Here is a 23,413-nt window from a genome sequence, read left to right on the forward strand (position 1 = left end):
AAGATCCAAGGAATTGGTCAATAAAGTCAGTGGTTTTTAAATTGTACATGGTGTTCTAACTTTGTTTCAAATAAAGTTTTACTAAAAGGACCAATGGGGGGGTGTAAAAAAAAGCAAGCTGATTGGGATACAGTTATGGCAATCCAACCTAGCTAGCTGCTCTATACTTCTCTTCAACTCAAAGGAGCCCTGGTGGTGCAGTGGATGAAGCATTGGGCTGCTTACCCACCAGCCATTCTGAAGGGAGAAAGATGAGTTTTATCTGCTCCCAGAAAGAGTCAAATCTCAGAAACCTCAGAGAATGTTTCTCTGCCCTATATGGTTGCTATGAGTTGTAAACTACTCAGTGACAGTGAGTTTGAAGCTTTCTCTTACCATCATGGTGTACAGGAGAAGGCATGTGAACTCACAGAGGAGATTCAGGGGTGCAGAGATACAGCATCAAGACCTTTGGGTGAGGTGTCCAGCATGCATTGTAGAGGCAGGCAGGGTTGGTGTGTGGTTGGAGGTAGGGAGGAAGAGACTCCAGTCCAGGGGTGTTCTGAGAGAGTGGGGAGCATTCGAGGAAATGTCCAACAGAGAGGATGGGAGAGGACCTGAAGACGGAAAATGTTAGAGAGCAATGCTGGAGGTGAGATCTTAGGAAAGACGTGCCTGAAATCCTTAATCTGGATCACAGAGAGTACATGTAATTGATACCCAGCTTTATCTTAAATGCCAAAGTTTCCCTGCAGCCATTACCGTGGAAGCTCTTGGTGCACAGCCTCTCCTCCTCAGCCCCTGCTGCACCATTTCCTCCACTCCCCTCCCCCAACAGCCCCTTTGCTATTGTTTATCCAGAGGGGCCTGACACCCCTGCTCTGACTGGCCTCTGACCTGGGCTGACCATGTGGAAGAAATCGCTGCAGTCTGCAGTGATCACATAGGCAGGCACTCGGGCTCAGAAATGACTGCTCCAGGCTGGGTGCTTGGGCCTGTGTGTACCTGCTGATGATGCAACTTTGCATATAGACAGCTCTCCTGCCATTAGGGTGCCTAATCTACTGGGGATATGCAATAAATATAAGCAGCAATGGTCACTGGTCTCCGTGGGGTCATTACCCTCACAATAGTCTGCTCTCAGGCTGGGCTGCTTTTTCTTTCTGAATCAGGGGCACAGATGCGTAAAAAAACAGTAGTCCCAGTTTAATGAGAGGGTGACTTGAATGTCACCATCCTCTCTTGTCTTGCTACTCCTTTCCCTCTCCATCTGTCTGTCCTTTGCTCTGGTTTAAAGGAGTCTTGGTGGCAGTGTGGGATAATCGTTGTGCTGCTCCCCATAAGGGGAGAGGTTCAAACCCACCAGCTGCTTCAAAGGAGAAAGGTAAGGCTGTTTAGCAGAGATTGCAGCCGTGGATGCCTTTTACAGTGGGACTAGGAATTGGAATAGACTCCGTGGAAGTGGTTTGGGGTTTTGGTATCTTGCTTCGATTTGTTGGTTTCCCCTTTTGCTTTTCTGTCTAGCGCCTCCATTTCTTTGCATTATTGCTTTTCCTCTCCTTGCCCTACCCCTGAAGGCTCTGGGAGTGCGCTCAGTTGCTAGCCAAAATGTTGGAGAGGTGCCTGGGAAGAAAGGCCTGGTGATCTACTTCTGAAAAATCAAGCAGTGGAAACCCCGCAGGAGCAGAGTGGTTCCTCTAACACACGTGGGGTCGCTACGAGTAGGGATTTGCTGGGAAGGGTATGAATGCTTGGCTCTTGGGATTCATGTAAGTATGCAAGCTCCACCAGGAATGGCAGAGTTATTGAAAATGAAAACTGTTTTCACTTCTCCTGCCTCTTCCTTCCTCCTCTTTCTACTCTCTCTCTGTTTCTTGTCTGTTTTGGTTCACTCTGAATACCCGTGATTCCTGTTCCCACTTTGTTTGCCTTGCCTCCCACCCCTTTTTGTTTTCCATCAGACTCAGCCCTCTTGCCCTCCCCCCGCACCCCATCCTCTCTCATCCTTTCTTAGTGCAGCGGGACACACACGGGACTATCGATCCGTCCTCTGGCATATCTCATGTAGCCCTTTAGTTAACATTCTGTGTATCTCTGTGATCGATGCCTGTTTGAGACCAGATTAATCTGCTTCTCCCCAGCCAGAATTAGCATGAACTTCGCCTTATTTTTCATTCATCTGCTGTTCTAATACAATATCTGGCCACCAAGAGGCTGGCGTCCGCGAGCATTAAATACACAAAGTCAAGTTAATGAAATGACATCAGTGTGTCTGCCCCACTGCCTGCCTGTGCCTACACAGCCACCTTGCTGGGAAGGGTTGGCTGTTAACCTTCATGGTCCTGCTGAACAGCCTCCCTCTGATTTGCGTTGCTTTTTCTGCTCTTTTGCACAAGAGCGTTTGCCATGCAGACGGGCTCTTCTTCTCCGCGTGCCTGCTAAATGGAAGGGGGCAGGCCAGGAAAGCGGCGGTGCATTGTGGAGTAGTTTTCAGCAGGTCTGAAGCCTGTGGATTAATTGCAATCTCAGGCCACCACCATCCTCCCCTTCATCACTGCACCCATGGCACCGCTCGTCTCTTGGAATGCAGAGGAGGGAAGAGAAGAGGAAAGAGAAACAAAGAATTAACGTGTCTCACGAGCCTCTCTCCTGGCAGAGTTTGCCTACTTCCAGTCATCCCAAGAGCCAGGTGTTATTACCCTTAGTTTGACAAATGGGCACAATTAAGTTGAATGTCCAAATTACCTTGTCCATGTTCACAGAGCTGAGAGGTCTAGCTTCAATTAGTACCAGGGCCGTAGGGTCCCAAGTATTGTCTTGACATCAAACTTTTATATCTTGTCTTGCCATCAAACTTTTATATCTCCTGGGGAATTCTAAAGCCTTCCCTCCCCCACTGCCTCTCTTCCTTTCTTCCTTCCATTTTGAGGGTCCCAAACTGATTATATGATTTTATCCTGCCTTTGTACACTCCTTTAAAAAAAACACCATATGGTGCCTAGGTCTTTTATCTAAACATGCTATTTGGTCAAAAATTGACTTCCCATTCCATGAAAGGCCCATCTTTTGTTCTCTAACTTACTAAAGAAATCCTCAAAGCATGTAAAATCTTCACGATTGGAAGGAATAATCAAAAAAGGAAAAGAATTATTCCATTGCTTCCAGATTCCTTCCTTCATTTTGCCACATTCACACACACACACACACACACACACACACACACACACACACACACACACTGGGCTTGCCTTGGTGCCATCATACTGTAGAGGCTGCAGGCAGAAACACAAGCGGGGGTTGGCGAGGGGGAGCCCCCGCTTGTGTTTCTGCCTGTAGCCTCTTTCCTCCGCACAATGTAGTAAGCAGCTTGGAGAGAGCTCTCATTTCTTCCATTATAAAATCGCTGTAAAGCTGTGATTCACTCGGAGACCCACTGATTTCCTGCTGAGGCTTTATGCGACGCGATTAGCAGGGAGATAGGTAATAAGCTGACCTAATACACACCGCTTTTCCTTCTGCCCTTTCCACCATCTCCAGCCCCTCTCCTGCCTCCTTTCATACAAAGCCTAATTGGGCTGCCTTGCCTTTGAGGCGGTCTGGAACAAGTGGTCACGTAGAAGGCCATTAGCCATGGAGGGCCGGCCGGCAGTGGTGGAAAGGTAAAGAGAATAGTTCCTTTTTTTTTTGCTCCCACAGATGACCTTTTGCAATTTTCATCTATGAATGTCTGCTTTGTGCTCTCCCTTAATGAATTCTGAAGGCATTTCTTTTAAGACAGGCGGCATGACCTCTGCGGTGAGACTGGGGTGCTGTTTTCGAGGCTGGCCATTATTCCTGGTGTTGATGTTTCACCTCCTGGGCCAGAGCTCAGACGGAACCCTCCTTCCCCCTTCCTTCCCCAAATCACCATTCAGTGTGGCACAGTTTTTCTTAAGAATAGAACCTGATCGCGGTCCGGGGAGCTGGCTGGGACCTCGATGCTTTTTTGTGATATCAGTCTGTAAAGGAGAATTTGAATGCCGCTGCCTATCCTCCCACAAACCTATATATGAAGGGCCATCCAAAAGTTCATGGGAAAATTCCATTCCATTTTCTCCTTGAGTTTGTTGATGCTCTCTGGTACACACTACCAACCAGATGCCATTGGTATGATCACCGGTAAGTCTAGTGCCTACTGCTCACTGAAGCCTTGCAGGGTACTTCTCATATAGCTCTGTGGCCCATGGCTACTCAGGCTTTATTGACCCCATTTACACATCAGGAAAGTAATGCCTAGGAGAGTTAAGTGCCTTGTTTGGGGTAACATTGCTAGTAGGCAACCATCTGCCTGTCTTTTTTGCCATACTGTGGTTTCTTGCACATTATTATGATCTTGGGAACTGTACCAATGACTATTTCAGATACCAGCAGGGTCATTGAGAAAATGGTGTGGACGTCACCTCTGACTTCTCCTGGCTTCAGTAGGGAAGAGACTCTGATTCTACACCAGGCCAAGACCAATTACCACAAGGCAGAGGTCAGACATGCCTCATACTTCATCCTTCTTTGCTCTGTTCTAACACCAACCATTCCTTCAACAGCACTATACCTCTCTGCTGGGTTCAATCAATTGTTGGAAGAGCCACACAGAACTCAAGACAATGCCCATGATTGTGGGTATTATTAGGGAAGTTAACAGGTTACAGAATGTTAAAGATACAGTTCTTTCTCATTACTTTTTCTCAGCTGTATTAGCAGCCATGTCTCTCTCTGGTCCTCTGATCTCTCAATCATGTGGTCCCACAGCCTTTGCCTCAGTCCACACGTCAGGAAGCCCAAACGTGCTTTGCCTTATGGTCTCAATTTGACTCCAATGCTCTATCTCACAAGGAGGCTTGGTGGAATAATGGTTGCATATTGCCACTCCACAGGAGAAAGATGAAGCTTTCGACTCCCATAAAAATCTACAGCCTCAGAAATCCACAGGGGGAAGTTCTGCCCTTTCCTATCAGGTCACTATGAGTCAAAATTGACTGGAAGGCAGTGAGTTTGGTTTGTTAGTTTGTTTTTAGTCTCTCCCTCGTGACTACAGTGTGGCTCCTCTCACCGCCCTGTGGTCTGGAGGATGCAGCCTCTACTACCCCTGCCGTACACTACACTGGTAGCTGTTCTTCTTGGTAATCACAGGCTTCTCCCTCCCTCTTTCTCTCTGAGATAAACCAAGAGGGATGGCAAGACCGACCACTATGAATGACCCCCTATTAATGACTATTAATGTTTCATACACTGTTTATGTGGTCCCACCCAGTCATTCTGTAGGAGTTACAAAGACGCAGTTACATAGACATGGTGGACAGGGTACAGCAGAATTTCCAAACTAGGACAGACACAGGAGGAAAAAACTTATTTACTTCTGAAAATAAGCCAATGTAATTAAACCTTGTGGGTAACATCAGAATATTGCTTAGTACAGTGATGGAAGTTAAGCCCAAACATAATGTATGGTGATGAGGATGGTGTAGGACCAGGCAATATTTCATTCCATTATATGTAAGGTCATTATGGAGCACAGCTGTCTCAAAAGCAGCTAACAAACATAAGCACTAGAAAGTGGCACAACCAGCGTTGTGCAAATTCAGGTCTGTTTATTTTTTGGGTCCCTAAACCCCTAAACCTAAGTCCTTTTCACTGTGCTACAGATCTTCTCTTTGAACCTGATATTGTAAGAATGGTGGCACAAACAGTTAAATGCTTAAGCCTGAGGCTGGTAGTTTTAATTCACCTAGAGCTACCTCCGAAACCTGATGATCCATTTCAGAATAGTCACAGCTTTGAAAATTCCATGGAACAATTCTGTTGCGAACACCAGGACTTGCTATGAGCCAGAAATGACGCCATGGCAACTGCTAACAGCCTATGGTATGTGGCGTGTGAATTGCTGTGGGGACAGAAAAAGGGCTTCCTGAAAAAGATCATTTAAACCCTGGTAGGTTTAAATCACTTTTTTTCCCTGTTTTATGGGGACTTTGAAATTAAAACCGAACCATTACTGCCACCACAGCGTAATGTAAATATCTTGAAAGTCAAAAATATAATCATGGACTTCATGCTAAATCACTTTCTAAGACAGATATTTAATTATGAGGATATTAGGCCCTGATTCTGGATCCTGTTCTTCAGTACCTCTGACTCCTACTAAATAACTAAAATTGTATTTGATGGAGTAAGATGGAGAGGTCTCCTCTTGAAATTGGGAAGAAGACAAGGGCACTTGTTTTCACTACTTCTGTTCGATACTGTATTAGAAATCCTAGCCAGAGCAATAAAACAAGCAAAATAAATAAAAGGTATCTGGATTAGAAAAGAAAAATCACAAGAAAAGGCCACAACGCGTTGTTACAGAATCAGAGAACCCTTTATTACGCAAAAATATAAAAATGAAAATCTATTGTTTCTTGGCATAGCTTCCATCTACATCTGTATGCTTCTCAAGGCAGTGCCCCCATCTGACAGGTCTTGGGAAAACCCTGCATTTTTAAGTTCACACCACAGAAAAATAGGAGTTAGAGCATCCTTGAGAGACTCCTGTTGTTTTCCTTTTCTGTTCTCTTTGAGTTTGGGAGACCAAGGAAGTGTGAAAGGGTAAGGCAAGGGCTTTAGGGTGGGCAGAGTAGGTTTCCCAGCAAAGTTCTGGTTGGTAGCATTTGCTACCCTCAAAGAATGAGCAGGTGCACTACTGTGATGGGGAAACTCTCGATGCAGCATTCCTGCCATTTTTCCCCATGCAGTTTTCCATTTGCTAGAAGTGTCTTCATAATAAGCACCGGTGGCAGTCTGTATCCTTTGAGGAAATCTAAAAAGATTACCCCTATGAAACCCTTCCATCCCCACCCCTACCCCAAAAATGTTACTCTGACCTTCTGATGACCTCTCTGCCTTGAATGTCACTTGGAAGTCACTCTGTTGATGGGACCTTTCCTTTGAAGTTATCTAAGGAGAATGAGATCGGTATATTATTGTTGGCAGCCACCCGCCCACCACAGAGACATGTTTAAACACATTCCATTGTAAATAAACTCGTGCAGATATGAGCAAGAATTCTACCAGAACACAGGCACCATGTGAGGTAAATGGATAAATCTTAAATTAAAAAAACCTCCCCAAATCATCATAAAATTGAATGATAGTTTAGCTAAACTAGTGAATAAAATGTCTGTCTTGAACATTATGCTCTGTCCAGAGCTGTCTTATTATCTAGTGGGGATCAAAATGACGACAGCAACTTGAAAGCTTGGGTAGGAACCTTAAGGTGCAGTGAGTGTGTGTTAATGAGGAAAGGAGGGGACAACGCAAAGATTGTAATCAGTGTCCTATAATGTCCTGCACCCGTAGACACCCTGAAGTGGGAATGTGTGCACTCTCGGTAACAGCATCACAGGTGTTGCTCTTGTTGATAGGTACCGGCTCTGACTCGTAGGGACAGGACACAATTCCGCCCTTCCTGCACCCTCCTTATCAGTGTTCTGTCCTTTGAGCCCCTTCTTGCAGCCACGGTGTCAATCCATCTTTTCAAGGTCTTCCTCTTTTTTGCTGCCCTCCCTGCTACTTTACTATGCATGCTGCCCTTTTCCAGAGAGAGTAAAATTTAGGGGGTAAAAAAAGTACTTGAACTAAAAACTATCTCAACAACTCATTCTATGGCTGGGTATTTCTAGGCCTACAGGGCTATGTATTAAGGTGAACCACACAAAGCTGCCAATGTTGTAGGCAAAAAGGGCCAAATATTAGAGATTTCATATACATCACCAACATGTTAAGAGCAAATCTGCTGTTCTGTCCCATTCCTCCTTTTCCTCAGCTCTGTCCTCAAGAGTCCCTGTGTGCTACAAATGGTAAGTTAGCATGCACATTGGCTCACCGGAAGGTTGTAGGTGCGAGTCCACCCCAGGGTTGCCTTAGAAGAAAGTCCTGATTATCTGTTTCTGGAAAATCAGCCATGGAGGGTCCCGTGGAGACAGTTGTTCTTTAGGAGATTGGGGGAACCAACCTGGGCCTTGTGCACACAGGGAAGAGTTCTACCACGGAAGCACCATTGCCCTTGCTTTTCCCAAACTGAGTAATTTGATCAAAAGCTCCTGGTGCCTGTGATATATCTGTTTGATTGGAAATGAACCCCCCTCCCCCCTCCAACGACCACGCCAAAAAAAGAAAGAAGAAGAAACTACGCTCCAAGGATTCCTCAAAACAGAATCCATTAACAAAATTATCATCTAGCCTTCCGATGGAATCCAACCTATCTAAATGCATCTGTCTTTGCAAATGGCTACAGAGTATTTCCTAAAAGTCAAATTGACATCCCCGGAATTATAAAGAATGTGTATCCAGGTTACATTACCAGCACTAAATTGCTGCTCAGATAAAACTGATTACCTCTAAGCACCTGTGAGAGATGTGAATTACTATTTAAGCCAATTTTATTTAAATAAAATGTATGTTTTCTCTTTAGCGTATGAAGCTGAATATGTCAGAAAATTAAAACCTCCTGCACTTTACGTGGTTGGTAGGAGGATTCCTTGGGCCTGGTGTATGTCTTCCCCGCCTTTGTTCTGCTCTTCTCCCGCACTTCAGCTGCTTGCTGCCAGCCATGCCCAAGTGCAGCTAAACATAAAAGGGTGGCTAGCTGGTTGTCTAGGAGTTCCTGGGTGGTGAAAACAGTTACGGCATCTGACTGCTCACTGAAAGGTTGCCCATTCAAACCCACATAGAGGCTCCTTTCAGAAAAGCGCTAGCCATCTGCTTCTGAAAGGTCACAACTATGCCAATCCCGGGGAGCAGAGTTGTGCTTTGCACACATGGGGCCACCATGAGTCGGAGTTGACAGATGATAGCTGGTAGGTCGTTATCCAAGGTTGGCCTGGTAACAGAGGACAACGAACTCACTCTCATCATTTACCAGGGTTTTAATCAATACAGCTGGACTCACTCCATGAGAGAAGGGGTTCAGGGAGCCTTCCCGGATGTGTCCGTCTGAGAAATGACTTTTAGCAGTAGGTGGCATCCAGGAGATAGATTCCCACTGCTGTCACTTGGTGATGTAGCTGTGGAAGTGCTTCAAAAGCGGGAGGTTTGAGTCCATTCAGAAGGAGGGCCTATTGATCTGTTGCTGAACACCCTGTGGAGTGGGTTCTACTCTGACATAAATGAATGGGAGCTCTGTGAGTCAGAGTTGACTGGTGTGGTTGAAGCAGCACTTACTGGGTTTTGTAGTATCAGTGTTACAGTGCTTCCCATCTGCTCTTCAAGTCTACTTCCAGGGTACAGGACCCCTCCCAGGAGTCGCCAAAGGCCCAAACGTCACCACAGACTTGCTTTAGCTTCTCTTTCTGTTGAAGGGGCACGCATGTAGAGCAGGAGCTGCAGAGGGAAGCTCGTCTTGATTTGGAACTGCTATGATTTTGTTCATTTCTCATAAAAGAGAAAGATGGAATCTATCATGTTAGACATAGTTAGGAGGCTCCCATCCTATCACAGATGATGTGGGCTTCCATGGATTCCCCAGGGACTCCTCCCTAAGGATTATCCCCCTGTCACTCACTTCTGAGCACATTATGAATCACTTCCCCATCAACAACAGACGTGGTGACCAACATAAGTACTTAATGCCCATTGACTGTGTGCCAGGTATCAGCCCAAGCCCCATGCCTACAATATCAAATTCAGCTCTTACGACAGCTCCATGAGATGAATACTATCATGTCATGTTTCATATAAGGAAACTGTACCCAGGGACGTCAAGTCAATACCCCCCTCCCCAGCTGCTGGGATGACGTGCTGTGTGTGCTTGGCTTAGACATACTGCAAGGAATCTGGTTAAGGATTTTGGTGACACCCTCTGGGCTTGTCCTTTGGACTCTTTGTGGAAGATCTATTTTCCTGTCAACTTCTAAGAGAGTTGTTTTACTGGAAACAGAGACTATAACTGAAATTGGTTTTGTAAGAACTTCGTGACAAAGCCACCAATCACATAAATAAATGTTATAATATTGCATTATTCATTTCAGAACATAGATGGAGGCTGAGTCGTACATTTGATTGTGTGTATGTGTGTGTGTATGAGTGAATTGTATTCCATTGTACTCTGTTCGTTCTGTTTAACCAAGAGTTATTTATATCAACCTAGTCTAATAATAAGGATATAAAACTGGTCAAGCTTCACGTTTTCCTAAGCAGCCCACACCCCCATAAGATCCCAGCTCATCTCATATGAATATGAGCATCATCTGCTCTCTGTTATTATTTTTTAAGGGTCTTTTAAAAATTGTCTCCACAGGATCTTCTGAAGACAACCTTGGATTTCCACAAACTGGGGAAACTTGAGTTTAGTGGCATCCGAGGGAATGCCCTGAGCCAGCAGGTCCAGAGAATGTATGTTGAATTTCAAGATATGTCCAGGATCTTCTCTGAGTCCTCCTATGACTGCTTGGACCCCCAAAGCACGGTAGGACCTTTCCCAGGCCAACTTGTCAGCCTTCTCTTTGCCAGATGTCTCTCTCCTATAGGGCCTGAGGCTTTACTTGCATTTTTCCTATGGTCCCAGTTATCCTATCAGTGGGGACCCTCTTTTAACTACCTTCTGTGTCAGGAGAACATTTAGGGAAGGCTGCTTTCAACAGAACCATTCGAAAGGTTCTCAAAGGGGGTCAGTGGCATTAGAATGGCCATGGGACACTGTCATCCTGGGACTTCTAAAGCCTTTAAGCTGCCCGTGAAGGCCAGGCCCAGTGAGACCAGATTTTATTTGTGTCTTGGGAAGGAGTCAGTGTGACAGCAGCCTCGTGGTTCTGATCAGTCTGACAAGGAAAGGGCCAGATAGGCAACAATGTGACCCATGCGCCTACATCTCAGCTGGAGCCTAGGGGAGCTGAGACCTGAAGCCAGGCCTCCAGTGAGCACAAATGCACAGGATAAGGATGTAAGAGGAGAGAGATTAGGGTAGGACTCTGCTCTGAGAAACTTCAGCCATCCTTGAAGTTCTTAGCTGCCTCAAGTCCAAGAAGTACAGAAAAGAAGAGGGTTACAAAGCAGAGCACGTGCCACGTCTCTGTGGCCGCCTCATAGAACAGAACAACCACAGGCAGAAACGCACCACGATGTAAATGTGGCTGGATTTGGAAAGTGGAACTACATTTTGTTTTCTTGATTTTATTTCTTTGGGGTAAGAATATGCACCGCTCTTATAAAATAAGAATCAGAAATCATAATGGTAATTCCACAAGTTGCAGTGACAAGATTTCCTTTGGAAGTGACCTATATTCTAAGAAGAGGAACATACTACACATAGGGTTTTAGCAAATAAGATACATTTGGAACGTATTTATACTAAAATTATTCAGTGTTTGCCTTGAGGTTCAAATAAACAGAGTGTCCTATAGCTTTACTTGCTAAATTTGTAACCTTCAAATGGCTAGCTGCTGACTTAACTAGTTAAGGTGTATTTCGAAGAAATACAACCCATTACCCACCGAGTCAATGCTAACTCATAGGTGCCCTCTAGAAGAAGTAGTGTGTATTTATTTATTTTGACTAGTTATGTTTAGAAGACTTAGCAGTGGGAAGAAAGAATTCAGCAATTCTGGAAGAGCCCAGTGGTGGGGTCATTGCTACTGAGGTGGCTTCTGGGAAAGTCCAAGCTAGTACTGTGGCCGAGGGAGAAGGGGCTTTGGAACCTGGCAGCGAGGGGCATGGGAAGACAAGTGTAAGGGCACTAACTCTGGGTCCACAGTTCTACTCTTGCCTAGAGTCTCTAGAGGGGAACCAAGGTTAACGGTTTACATGGTGAAAACCTAAGCCATGCCATGGTAAATTTTAGAAAATGAAAGTGAATGTTTAGTAGAACCAATTCTAGTGCCTATGTTATTCCTAAAGTGAATGGTACAGTTGGCATTCAGAAAATAATTGTCTTCCTGCTTACATGTGGGGTCTCTTTAGGAATTTGAAGATGACATCTCTGACTTTAACCAGAGAGTAGAAGACCTTGACCGAAGATTGGGGACTATCTTTATTCAAGCCTTTGATGATGCATCTGGTTTGGATCATGCCTTTAAGGTTTGTGAAAGTAGGGAAGTGACCAGTTCTGGGGTTGATATTTTCCCAACCTTCATTTCCACAAATGAGTCTTGTTGCTGTGCCTGAATGGCAAATGGTTAAATGTTCAATAACAAGCCAAAAGGTTGGCAGTTTGAGCCCCACCAAGAGGCACCATGGATGACAGGCCTGCTCATCAGTTTTTGTGAGATCACATCCTTGACAGCCCTAGGGAACACAGTTTTACACGGGGCAGCAAAAACAACATTCCTCTGGAAGTAAAGGTCTTGTGAGGGGGCTAAGGCAGAGGAATGTTCGGAATTGAACTTCTCAGTCTGGCTACATATGCTTTTCTGAAAACATGACAAGGTAAAAATGCTTTCCTAAAGAGCACGTCTTCTGGAACACCCTCTTTGGATTCCATGCCCCAGTAGGTTGCCCATTCAAAGGGAGAAGGTCCATTGTGGTTATCATCTGGAAACTATGACTGTGCACCCCAATGGGTATTTAATTTAGCCACTGTTTGATTCGAGTAGTCCTGGTAGCACTCTGGGAAAGCACTAGTCTGCTAACCAAAAGGTTAGTAGTTTGAACCTACTAGCTGCTCCACAGAAGAAAGGTGTGGCAGTCTGCTTCCGTAAACATTACAGTCTCACAAGTCCTATTCGGTTCTGTAGAATCATAACTACTGGACTTACCTCAGTGACAATATTTATTGCTTGATTATGTTGTTGTTGGATGATGCAAACGACTTACCAGGCAATTAGATGGAAATAACTGGAATAAGAAGACTTGCGCTCTTGCCCTGTTAGCACAGGTCAGATGGCGCAAGGAGTGTGGAGGATAAGATTCAGTTTGATGAATAGATATTTGGTTGGACAACTGAGAATATTGAACTTTGAGACATGAAGACTTAGGGGAGCATGATGGGCCTTCTAAAAACTATGAAGAGACTGCAGTAAAACATAAACTATTAGAACCAGAATTAATCAGTGGAAGTTAAAAGGAGGAAACTTTGGTGTCAGCCGAGGAAACACTCTGTCAAAGCTGTTTAGTAAGAAATTGAGAATGTCCACACATAGACTGAATATCTGGAGGGAGCTTGTAGAAGAGACTTTAACTGTAATAGGGTGAATCAATCTGAGAGGGAGGGAGGGAGGGAGAGAGAGAGAGAATAATCTTTAACAAATACTTGACCACCACCGTTCATAGAAAAGGACCTTAGGGGTTTCTCTCCCCAAAATTTTTTACTGATTTCATTGAAAGGTCTCATAATTGTCTACAAAATTGTTTTATTTGTCATTAACTGTCATGGATAATTGAAACTCTATCATGTTTGTAGACAATTTGAGAAATTCGTACACCATCCATGCCGTGAGGATTTTCTGGCCTGGCCTTCCTATAAACCCCTCTGCACCCCAAAGGGATGAAGCTTAGAAAATATGTGTTCCAGATTTATATCTGGGTTGCGTTAGCAGATGGCCTGCATCACCAAGGGCTGTATAGAAAAGCAGTGCAAAAGACAGGCCGAGGAACAAAGCACAGGGAAGACTCTTCCACTGGGGAGTCTATGTGAAGAATGATAAGCATTTTCCCAGCAGCTGGTTGTCCTTTCTGGCTGAGCCACCAACAGAAGTGAGATCACTTTCTCAGAGACACGCAGCCCCGCCTCCTCCGGGCTTGACTTTCCATTGAGATTCACTGAACACCACTGTAGGAGTGCCGATGGATTTGGTGTGACCATGGTACAATGCTGTATGGCAGGAACGATTTGAGTCCCTACTCTTTCTCCCCTAAATGCAAAACTTACCCCAGCTGAAGTGAGGGCTACTCTGAAGAAATGGTTTTTAAATGTACATATCAGAAAATGGGTCGTAAGCATTATTAGACAGACACACCACCACATTGCTGGGGAGATCAGATGAAAAGATTCCATGGTCTGAGAAGAGAGACCTGTCTTTTGACTTTGTGTTTGTCCTCATAGTTTACAGTATTTGCCCCTTTGTGATTGACAACCTTTGCTTAGCATAACATTTTAGAGGTCTGTCCTGGTTGCATCACTGTTTTGAGGCAATGCACAGTATTCCATTGTGTGTATGTACCAATGTTTCTCTACCCATTTTCCTATGGATGGACTTTTGAGCTGTTTCCAACTTCTTGCTATTGGGAACAATGCTACAATAAGCATGGGAGAGTATATATCTCTATTGTCTTGTTGAAGTTGAGTTTTAATATATACAGAGTCCGACATGGCTTAGTCTCAGTGTATCCTCACAATCCAGGAAACCAATCCAGCAACCAGAAAGTAGCAGGAAGCTTTGCACTACTTGATTCAGCCAGGGAAGAAACATAAAAGACGTAGGGAAGTTTTAATGCACAGGAAGAATACCTCCCAAGTGTCTGTATCATCACTACTACTCTCAGGGAAGGTGCTCTCTAAAACTTTGCTTGCCCCCACTCTCAAATTTTAGTCCTAGTTCTTGCCCATATCCAGCTCCACTGAGTTTTTACCCCTCTTCATCATCTCCTTCCTTCTCTGTGTTAACATCTGTCTTGTATATATCAATTTAACTTCTCTACGAGGTTTAGCGTTCTCTTTGGTTTTGCCCTTTATCCAGATGCTGAAGGCAAAAGAATGTCTGGCCCAATAGATTAAAATCTTCGCAACTGACCCAACAAATGAGAATTGTTCTTTTTAGAAGTAGTAGGGTAGGGTGGAGATTGTGGAGGTACATATACAATGTATTATTTGTGTGTGTGTGTGTGTGTGTGTGTATAAAGAGTTTAAACCTTCTTATATTGATGGGCATATGAAGAGAAAACCAGGAAAGAAGGTATATATAAACTCAGAGAGATTTCAGGGAACCTTGTTGGATAAGTACGGAGCTCTGGCAGCATGGTGGATGGGTTGTACATTAGACTGTCAATCACAATATTGGCAGTTCAAACCCATCAGCTGTTCCTTGGGAGAAATATAAGACCCTCTGCTCTTGTAAAGATAACCCCATGGATAAATCTATGGGGCAGTTTTCCTCTTTGCATAGGGTTGGTTAGAGTCAGAATTGGCTTGATGGCAATGAGTTTAATGGATATGTGGTAGAATTTTAACTTTCCAGGTGGGAGGCCTGAGTTTAATCCCTGAGAGATATCTCTCATGAGTAATCTCTGCCTATCTGTCCCTGGAAGCTTATATGTTCCTATGATGCTGAAAGGATTTTAGCAGAGCTTCTGGACTATAAAGAAAGCCATGGTGATCTTCTGAAAATTAATCAATGCCAACACTGAGGATCACAACAACCTAATCCACAAGGAGTCATGAAGACGGTGCAGCGCTGGGCAGCATTTCATTCCTTTGTGCTCCGATTGCGATCAGTTGAAGACTGACCTGATGGTATCAAACAGCAATAACAGAAGAAAAAAAAAGTTTACCCTGTGTACGTTTTTCTGCTCTCTCCTCTCTGGATCTTTGTTGCAGCTGCTAGACATAGCAGGAAGCCTCCTTGAACGACCACTGGTAGCCCAAGATGTGTCAGATAAATATGTGGTCCTCATCAGGATGTTCAACCAAGAACTGGATGTAGTGAGAATAATCTACAACCAGCATGTCCAGGAGGAAGCAACACTTGGTAGGCCTTGCTACAAGAAGTTCATCGGGGGCGGGGGGGTTGGGGAGTAGGAGTTGAGGGGGGTGTAGTTTTGTCTGTATTAAATGTTCACATATAGATCTATGACCCCGTTCTTGAGATTCCAGACCAGCCAAGATCATCGTACAACCCACCATGTGTTGGTTATATTTCTGGCTGGGACTGATAGACGGCACCAGAGAAGTGAAGACTTGACTACCACTCGTCTGTTCCGACTTTGACATAATATCTGGGCTGACCATTGGTCCATGTTGCCTGTGTTAGGCCGGGTTGACTAGAGAAACAAATTCAAGGACACTCATATGCATAAGATTTATATCACGCAGTAATTGTTTATCAAGAGAACATCCTATCCCAGTCTAAATCCAGTCAATAAGTCCCTCGTCAGACTCATGCAGCCACATGCAATGATGCAGAATGTAGTCCGTGAGTGCAGAGTCTTGTGGATCCCATGGTAGTGACTGTATCACAGGGCTTGCACAAGTCTCCATGTGGCCTCAACAGGAAGGTGAAGGCAGGTGGGGGTCGGGGGCATGTTCTCAGGACCCACCGTATTAGGAGGTCAAGTCCACAAGGAGGCACCATCACGCTGTGACCTGATTGACAGGCTAGACTCCACCCGTACACTTTCATGTATTCAAATTGACCTTATGTAAGTACCACATTGCCACACTGACTGATCTTCAATATACCTTAGTTCCATTCTAGGATTTCACACACCTGAGGGCGTAAAAAAAATCCCTCATCCTTTCCAATGTTACAGTCACCAAACTTCTGATTTGAGAAACCAGAAGGAGCCTGACAAGTACAGGATCATGATAGCAGTAAAGTCACTATTTTTATTGCAAGTCTTATAAATATAAAATTAAACAATTACTGTTGCATCAACTCTGACTCCTCTTGAACCCACATGTGTCAGAGTAGAACTGGCTGACAGGAGTTTCAATCATTGATTGGGCGGGGGGAGTAGAGTGTCAGGTATTTCTTCTGAAGCTCTTCTCAGTGGACTCGACCATCAACCTTTCAGTAAGTAGCTGAGCGCTATAGCTATTTGCACTATTGAGAGACTTCTGTGATTCTTGCCTGTCCTGTATTACACCAAATCAAACTCACTGACATTGAGGGCAATTCTGACTCCTAGTGACCCTATATGACAGAGTAGAACTGCTCCTGTGGGTTTTTATGACTGTAGCGCTTTACAGGAGTAGAAATCCTCATCTTTTTACTGCAGGACTGAACTTCTGACCTTGTGGTTAACAGCCACACCAGTGCTCCTTGGTCCTATATTATAGGCAATGTCTTGTAACTCCCAATTTGTAACCACCAGTTACCAGGGCTCAGAGTGGAACAATTGGCAGTAGGCATTGCTGGGGTGCAGCAGTGTTAATAGGCTTGGTCACCTCTGTTCACTGTCCTGTGCTGGGTCCCCAGGGTTCTCTCCAGTACACAAAAACATGCCTGCCATGGCCGGAGGCCTCCGCTGGGTCCAGGAGCTGAGGCAGCGCATACAGAGGCCCATCAGCCACTTCCAAGGCCTCACCCAACCGTGAGTATCCCACTCCTGAGAAGGAGGGTGGTTTGGGTCTTGTGTCTCCTGCTATAAATACAGTGTTTTGGAGAGATGCAAATGGCTTCCCTAAGTTATCTTTCTAGTCATCCTCCAGATACAGATTGGCCTAGCAGCGTGAGGGATTGGACTGAGTTGCCCAAAAGAGATCTATCAAAGTCCTACTCTGTATGCCTGTGACTGTGAAGTTGTTTAGAGATAGGCTCCCTCTCTAAGGATGTTATGTCTGAAGTTCAGTTCATGAGATCCCACTAGACGGGGGTGTATCCTACTCCCTTTTGAGTGGTGTCTTCTGAAAGGAAAGAACTGGCAAGGAGACAGAGACAAATAGGCAGACTATACATATGAAATACATCCACAAACTAAGGAGTCTTAAGAGATGCCGAGCTAACAGAAACTCTAAGAGACCAAATAATAATAATAAAGAGAGAGAGAACATGGTTCTCTTGACTCCCTAAACTCAGATCCCTAGTCTCCAAAAGAAGTCCTGGGTTATGAGTTGGGCTGCAAGTCCACAGTTCGAACCCACTGGTTTCTCCTGGAGATAAAGATGAGGCTTTTTCCTCCCATTCAATATATAGCCTCGGAACCCCCAAGGGACACTTCTACTTTATCTTATAGGGTCAATAAGAGTTGGAATTGACTCAGTGGCAGTGGGTTTGATGATGACGACTTAAACATGGCAGTGAAGATGGTGCAGGACTGGACGCTTTATTCTATTATACAAGGTTCGCCATGAGCTGGAAATGACAGGACAGCAGCTAAAAACAACAAAAATGTTTTAGAATCCTCTTCCTGAAGGGGAATGGAAGCCGCAGAGACTTTTACTGTACTCCCTCCCAGGACTCCTCACTCCGTCCACTGCTGCTCCCAGGACCCGAGTGAGGAGCCAAGCTGCTTTTCAGCCTCATTCTCTTATACGCACAAGACTGAGACCTGTGAGAATACCACAGCTTTTTGCCAGAAGAGGAAGTCTGTCCCCACCTCTGGTCTCGGAAGCATTTTCCAATCCTCACAGCCACACAGGTGTATCTGCTCAGTGGTCCGAAAAGAAACCAGGCTGGGCCAGACCCCAGTCAATCCAACACTCTCTAACCAGGCATTAGGGGTTGGATGGAAAACTTGAGAGATTTTGTGAAGAAACCCTGGGTTGGTTTAAAGAGGAAATGGATCTGAAAGACCTTTCCAGGGGACAGCCTCTGTTAGCTAGAAACCAAAAACACTGAAGCTTTTCCAAAATGAAGGATGCTTCACCAGTTTTCCAGGAGCTGGACTGTCTTTCAGTATTGTAGTGGCAAAAACAGGGACAGCGTTGTCATTGTTAACAGTGTTTTCCAGTTTTGCTCACACTCCATACATGCATGTCCGTGTGTGTACACATGTGTGCCTATGTGTTGGTATGCTTGTGTTTGCATGTGTGTCTGTGTGCACACATTCCTGTGTGCATGTGTGTGCATGCACGAGCACATGTGTATGTCTGGCCATGCGTTGTGTTTACACACATAAGGGTAGGTGATGGAAGAGAATTTCATATAATCATGAGTGATCATCGAGTACTAGGATTTCTCATCACATGTCCTAAATAGATTTCAATTTCTCTAGTACACGAAAGGGGAAAATATAAAAAGATACAGAGGTTTTTAGCTCCCTTCTCCTAAATACAGGAAAGTACACCACCAAACGTGTTTTTAGCATTTCAGTTTCCTTTTGATGCAGACCTTTGAAGGAGCTGGTTTATAGTGTGCTTGGCTGAGTGGGTCGGCCAGAGGAGGGGCGTGGTCAGGAGCATGAGCAGGACGGCAGGAAGTGGTGGGAGAACTTTATAGGTGTCAAATGCTGCCCTGTCACCTGTGGGGCGGCCGGTATTCCTGGAAGCACACCCGCCCTCTAGCGGCCTGCGGAGGGTGTACAAGAGGAAAAACGCGGGGCGGCTGGACAGGCATTTGGAAGCCAGCCCAAGAAGCTGCTCCATCTCTCACTCTTTACAGGCAGGGGTCTGGCTCTGATCAGAAAGCAAGGATTAGTAGGCAAGCACAAGGAAGCCTGTGATCTCCTTGCTCGCTGAGTTCCATGTCCCTGTCGAGGATTGTACATCTGAGAAGATCCTGTAGGGAGTTGCTGTTGGTTTGGGAAAGAACTAGAAAGAAGCCAACCATCCCCAAAAGCAGAATCTTTGATGTGGTTTAAAAAGAGAGAGAGAGAGAGAAAAGTGCCATTGCTCACTCCGGAGGAGTAAAGACGCAGTCTTAGCACGCCAACCGCGATCCTCTGGCGACCTGACCTGACTCCTTCTGGTGCCCCAGAGTTCTCAAGCTCTTTTGTCCTTATCCTTTTATTTCTCCTGTCCCCATGTTCTCTCCTGTGAACGTGCAGTTGCCTGCAGTCCGCTGAAGGAAAGCGAATGGTGCATAAATACGAAGACATGCTCTCGGTGCTGGAAAAGTAAGCTTCTGGGCTTTTCCTGTGGCGTGGTGGGGGAGGGCGTGGGGGTAGGGCACCATTTGTGCAGGTTCCTCAGTGCTTTTGAAATGTCACATTGTGTTTGATGTCGGCAGCCTGGTGTTTGCGAGGAGAATATTTCTGGGTCTGGGTTAGAAGCACGGCCCCTCGAGAAGGCGGCTCTATTCTGGAAACACACACTTTTCGCTGGAGTTGTGTGAGGAGCAGGGATGGAGTTTAAGTGGGCCACGTGTGGCTTACCTAAAGAGTGTACTCTGGGGTCCATGGCGCCGGGCCTCACCAGTCCTGCTCACCAAGCAGAAAGCAGCTGAGTAGGCTACAAGCTCCAGAAACCGGTTTTGGAAAGGGCTTCTTCCGCTCTTTTATGGAGCCAGCACAGAAAGGAAGATTGTATGGTTGGTCCTGCTGAAAACGGCAGGGGGTGGGGGATTCAAGCCTGTTGTCTCCTCCATCCCATCTGTCATTTCCTCTTTCTCCTGCTGTGAGGGTATGGGGTGGTAGAGTGGTTGTTATGAATACCATTGTTTAGGGTCCTTGGTGACACCTCGATCTGCTGATTCACCCATTTCTCTGAGCAATGCCTCTAAAGTATCTTCAAAGGTATCTGTTCTGCTCTCTCCACCATCAGTGCCTTCCCATAGACTGCAGCCTTGCTGTCCTGAACTGCTGCTGACACATCAAAACAGGCTTTCCTGGCTCCAGAGCCATGCCCTTCAGGGCCCACCCTGCTGTCAGATCTGATGATGACCCCGTGCCCACTTCAACTCTTCCCACCATCTGCTTGAAGCAAGCTGAAATGCCCTCCACAGTTGGGCCTTGGCCTCCCCTCCAGCTTTGTCCCTGCCTCCTCTGCCCTCAGATAGATGTATCTACTCCTTGTTCCCAGCATGCCTATGGTGGGGTTCCTCCCCTTGACCCCTTGAGTCATGCTGCAACTTCTTCCCCAAATGCTCACTCCTCCTGCATGAACAACTTCTACTCATCCTCTGAGACTGCATCTCATCACCCAGCATCTCTCCATCACCCCTGCCAGGAGAGCTTTCCTGGCATTCTCTTTACCACTTGGACCCACCACTACCGTCCAATGCCTCACACTCTGTCCATCTCTTCAGGGTTGGGCTCGTGCATTGCCTTCTGCTGATCGTGGTTCCCAGCACTACCTACACTTCCCAGGGCATTCCCTTCCCTTGGAGCAGGAGCTCAGCCAGGGGCAATGACTGGGTAGATGATGTCCTTGAGCTACATGGAAGAAAACCAAGCTTACCTAGTAATTTCTTCTGACTTTTACTAAGGTTAATCGCAACTTCCTGTTTCCATGAACAAGGATTCAGGATTACCTGTCACTGTTTCAAAGACAGGGATGAGGTTGATTCGAAAGAAAGTTTATTCTAAAGCATTAGACAGAAGGAAATAGTAGTGTTTGTTACCTCCATACTACTTTAAAAATCCTGTGAGAATCAAGCAAGTTATACACCCTTGACTATGCAACACGAAGCAGATTTACAATGATAGCTAGCTGGGAATTGATTAGCATGGTTTTCAATGGTCATAGGGTATCATTGATATTCTTAAGAAGGTGACAAAAGAAGTCAGGTTTTGAAGTGAAAATAGGGAATTATCTATACCTAAATCTTCCCATGAAACCGCATTTGTTTGTCAAAGTGGGGGAAGCTTCCTGCCTTGCCTTTCCAAACCAGCACCTCCTGAGCCATCATAGAGGCACTGTTTACCTGAACTGGGGCTGGGAGGGGTGCTACCTGACTGGATACTTATCTTAATGACCTGACTTACAAACTTCCCTGAGTTAGAATGTTTCTGATAGAATTTAAATTATTTTCTGCAAGGGAGAGGGTTGTTAAATTTTGTATTTCTATCAAAGAAATATTAAAACATTTTTGGTAACTCTTTCATCCCCGCCCTTCCCCCCCTGATTTACCCCCACCTCCGTCATCCTCCCAGAAGACCCTTTGGCCTCTCCCTCTCTACCAGTCCACTGAATTCAGCTCTTCTGCCTTTAGAAGAAGTAAGTGATTATCTGCAGGTGCTTCCATCGCTCGCTGACCATGACTTTAACCTGATAATACAGTTAGGTATTTTACTAATGGTGATTGTTCAGTGGTTGAATTTGATTCCCAGTCAGTGCACTGTATACCCAGCCACTGTCCCCCCTCTTCACGGAGGCTTGCTTGTTACTTTGATGCTGCACAGGTTTGAGTGGAACTTTCCAACTAAGATGCATTCAGAAGAAAGGCCTGACTACCTGCTTTCCCCAAATCAGCCAGAGAAAACCGTGTAGCTCAGAACTGTCTGATCCCACTGTACATGCAGATGGAGAAATGACCAGGCAGCATGTTATTCCGTTGTGTGTGGGATGGCCATGCTTGATGGCACCAATACAAATCTATAATTGGCTCCTGACATACAACGCTACGAAGAGTTGGAGAGTTGAGAGGTTGCTTACCAGGCATGGGGGGGGGTGTCTTCAACCCCTACAGGTATGAAACAAGGCTTTATGAAAATTGGTGTCAGACTGTCTCAGAGAAGTCACAGTACAATCTTTCCCGGCCGCTTCTGAAACGGGACCCAGAGACGAAGCAGATCACTGTCAACTTTAACCCACAGGTAAGTCAGGTGGAAGGACCTGCTTTTCCATTTCCTGAAGAGTTTTGCCTTTGAAAAACTATTTTAAAGGATATGTGACAGGTGCTAAAATTAATTTGTAAACTGAACCACTCCTTTTGATGAATTTTAGGGTGTCGCGCATCCACAAGTTGTCTATATTCACATTCTTCTCCAGAGTGAGCATCACTCACTGCCAAGTGTCAATTTTAACTTACAGTGACCCCATACAGCATTTCCAGTAAATTTTTACAGGAACAGACAGCCTCATCCTTCATCCTCAATGCAGCTGGTAGGTTAGAACCACTGACCATGTACTTAGCAGTCCAACAGCACCACCAAGACTCCTTCAGGTTAGGATTAGCCAGTATATATGCTTTCATTTTCCACAGCCAGAAATTTGCAAAGTGCTACTGTCCACTTACTATGAAACCTTAGTCCACTGGGTCAGTCTGGAGCAAATACTAACTGCAAAGACCATGCACTAGATGTTGGAGGGCCACAGAAATATGTATCAGACCTGTGCCCTGCCCTTCAGGAACCAACAATCTAGCTGGGGAGGTAGAACCAAAGCATGTGAACATCTGTGTTTATTAGGTTGTCCTGGAGTCCCTCATGACCCATGATGAGCCCATGGATAATAGGATGATGTGTTCCCTGGTCCCATACCATCTTCCTCATCACGGGCATGCTTGAGTCTGTTGTTGCCATCCAACATAGGGGACCTCGTTCCAGAATTCAATTGTTGTAGTCTATGAGGTTTATGTTGGCTACATTCCAGAAGTAGATCATTAGGCATGTCTGTCTGGTTTTAGTCTGGAAGCACTGCCAAACCTGTCCACCAGTGTTGATGCTACTGGTATTTGAAATACACCCATGGCAGCCGTAAGATGTAGACCATCACTGTACACGAATTGACAGATGAATGGTAGCTTTCTTAGATAGCGCTTGATAAATCCCAAAGAAATGATTTCACTAATAGACTCTAAACCAGTGGTTCTCAACCTGTGGTTCATGACCCCTTTGGGGGTTGAACGATGCTTTCACAGGGGTCGCCTAAGACCATCGCAAAACACATATT

At 45.3% G+C, this 23,413-nt stretch overlaps 1 protein-coding gene across 1 annotated transcript in view; it reads left to right on the forward strand.

Moving 5' to 3' along the window:
* Window positions 1-23,413, forward strand: part of DNAH9 (dynein axonemal heavy chain 9) — a 419,100-nt gene that overhangs the window by 30,411 nt on the left and 365,276 nt on the right. The window contains exons 7-12 of the mRNA XM_075561068.1: window positions 10,289-10,456; window positions 11,947-12,063; window positions 15,518-15,668; window positions 17,118-17,232; window positions 19,627-19,695; window positions 22,209-22,335. Of these exons, the coding sequence (XP_075417183.1) occupies window positions 10,289-10,456; window positions 11,947-12,063; window positions 15,518-15,668; window positions 17,118-17,232; window positions 19,627-19,695; window positions 22,209-22,335 (747 nt within the window). The remainder of the gene's footprint in view (window positions 1-10,288; window positions 10,457-11,946; window positions 12,064-15,517; window positions 15,669-17,117; window positions 17,233-19,626; window positions 19,696-22,208; window positions 22,336-23,413) is intronic.

This window comes from Tenrec ecaudatus, chromosome 10, assembly GCF_050624435.1.
Source record: "Tenrec ecaudatus isolate mTenEca1 chromosome 10, mTenEca1.hap1, whole genome shotgun sequence".
NCBI classification, from domain to species: Eukaryota; Metazoa; Chordata; class Mammalia; order Afrosoricida; family Tenrecidae; genus Tenrec; species Tenrec ecaudatus.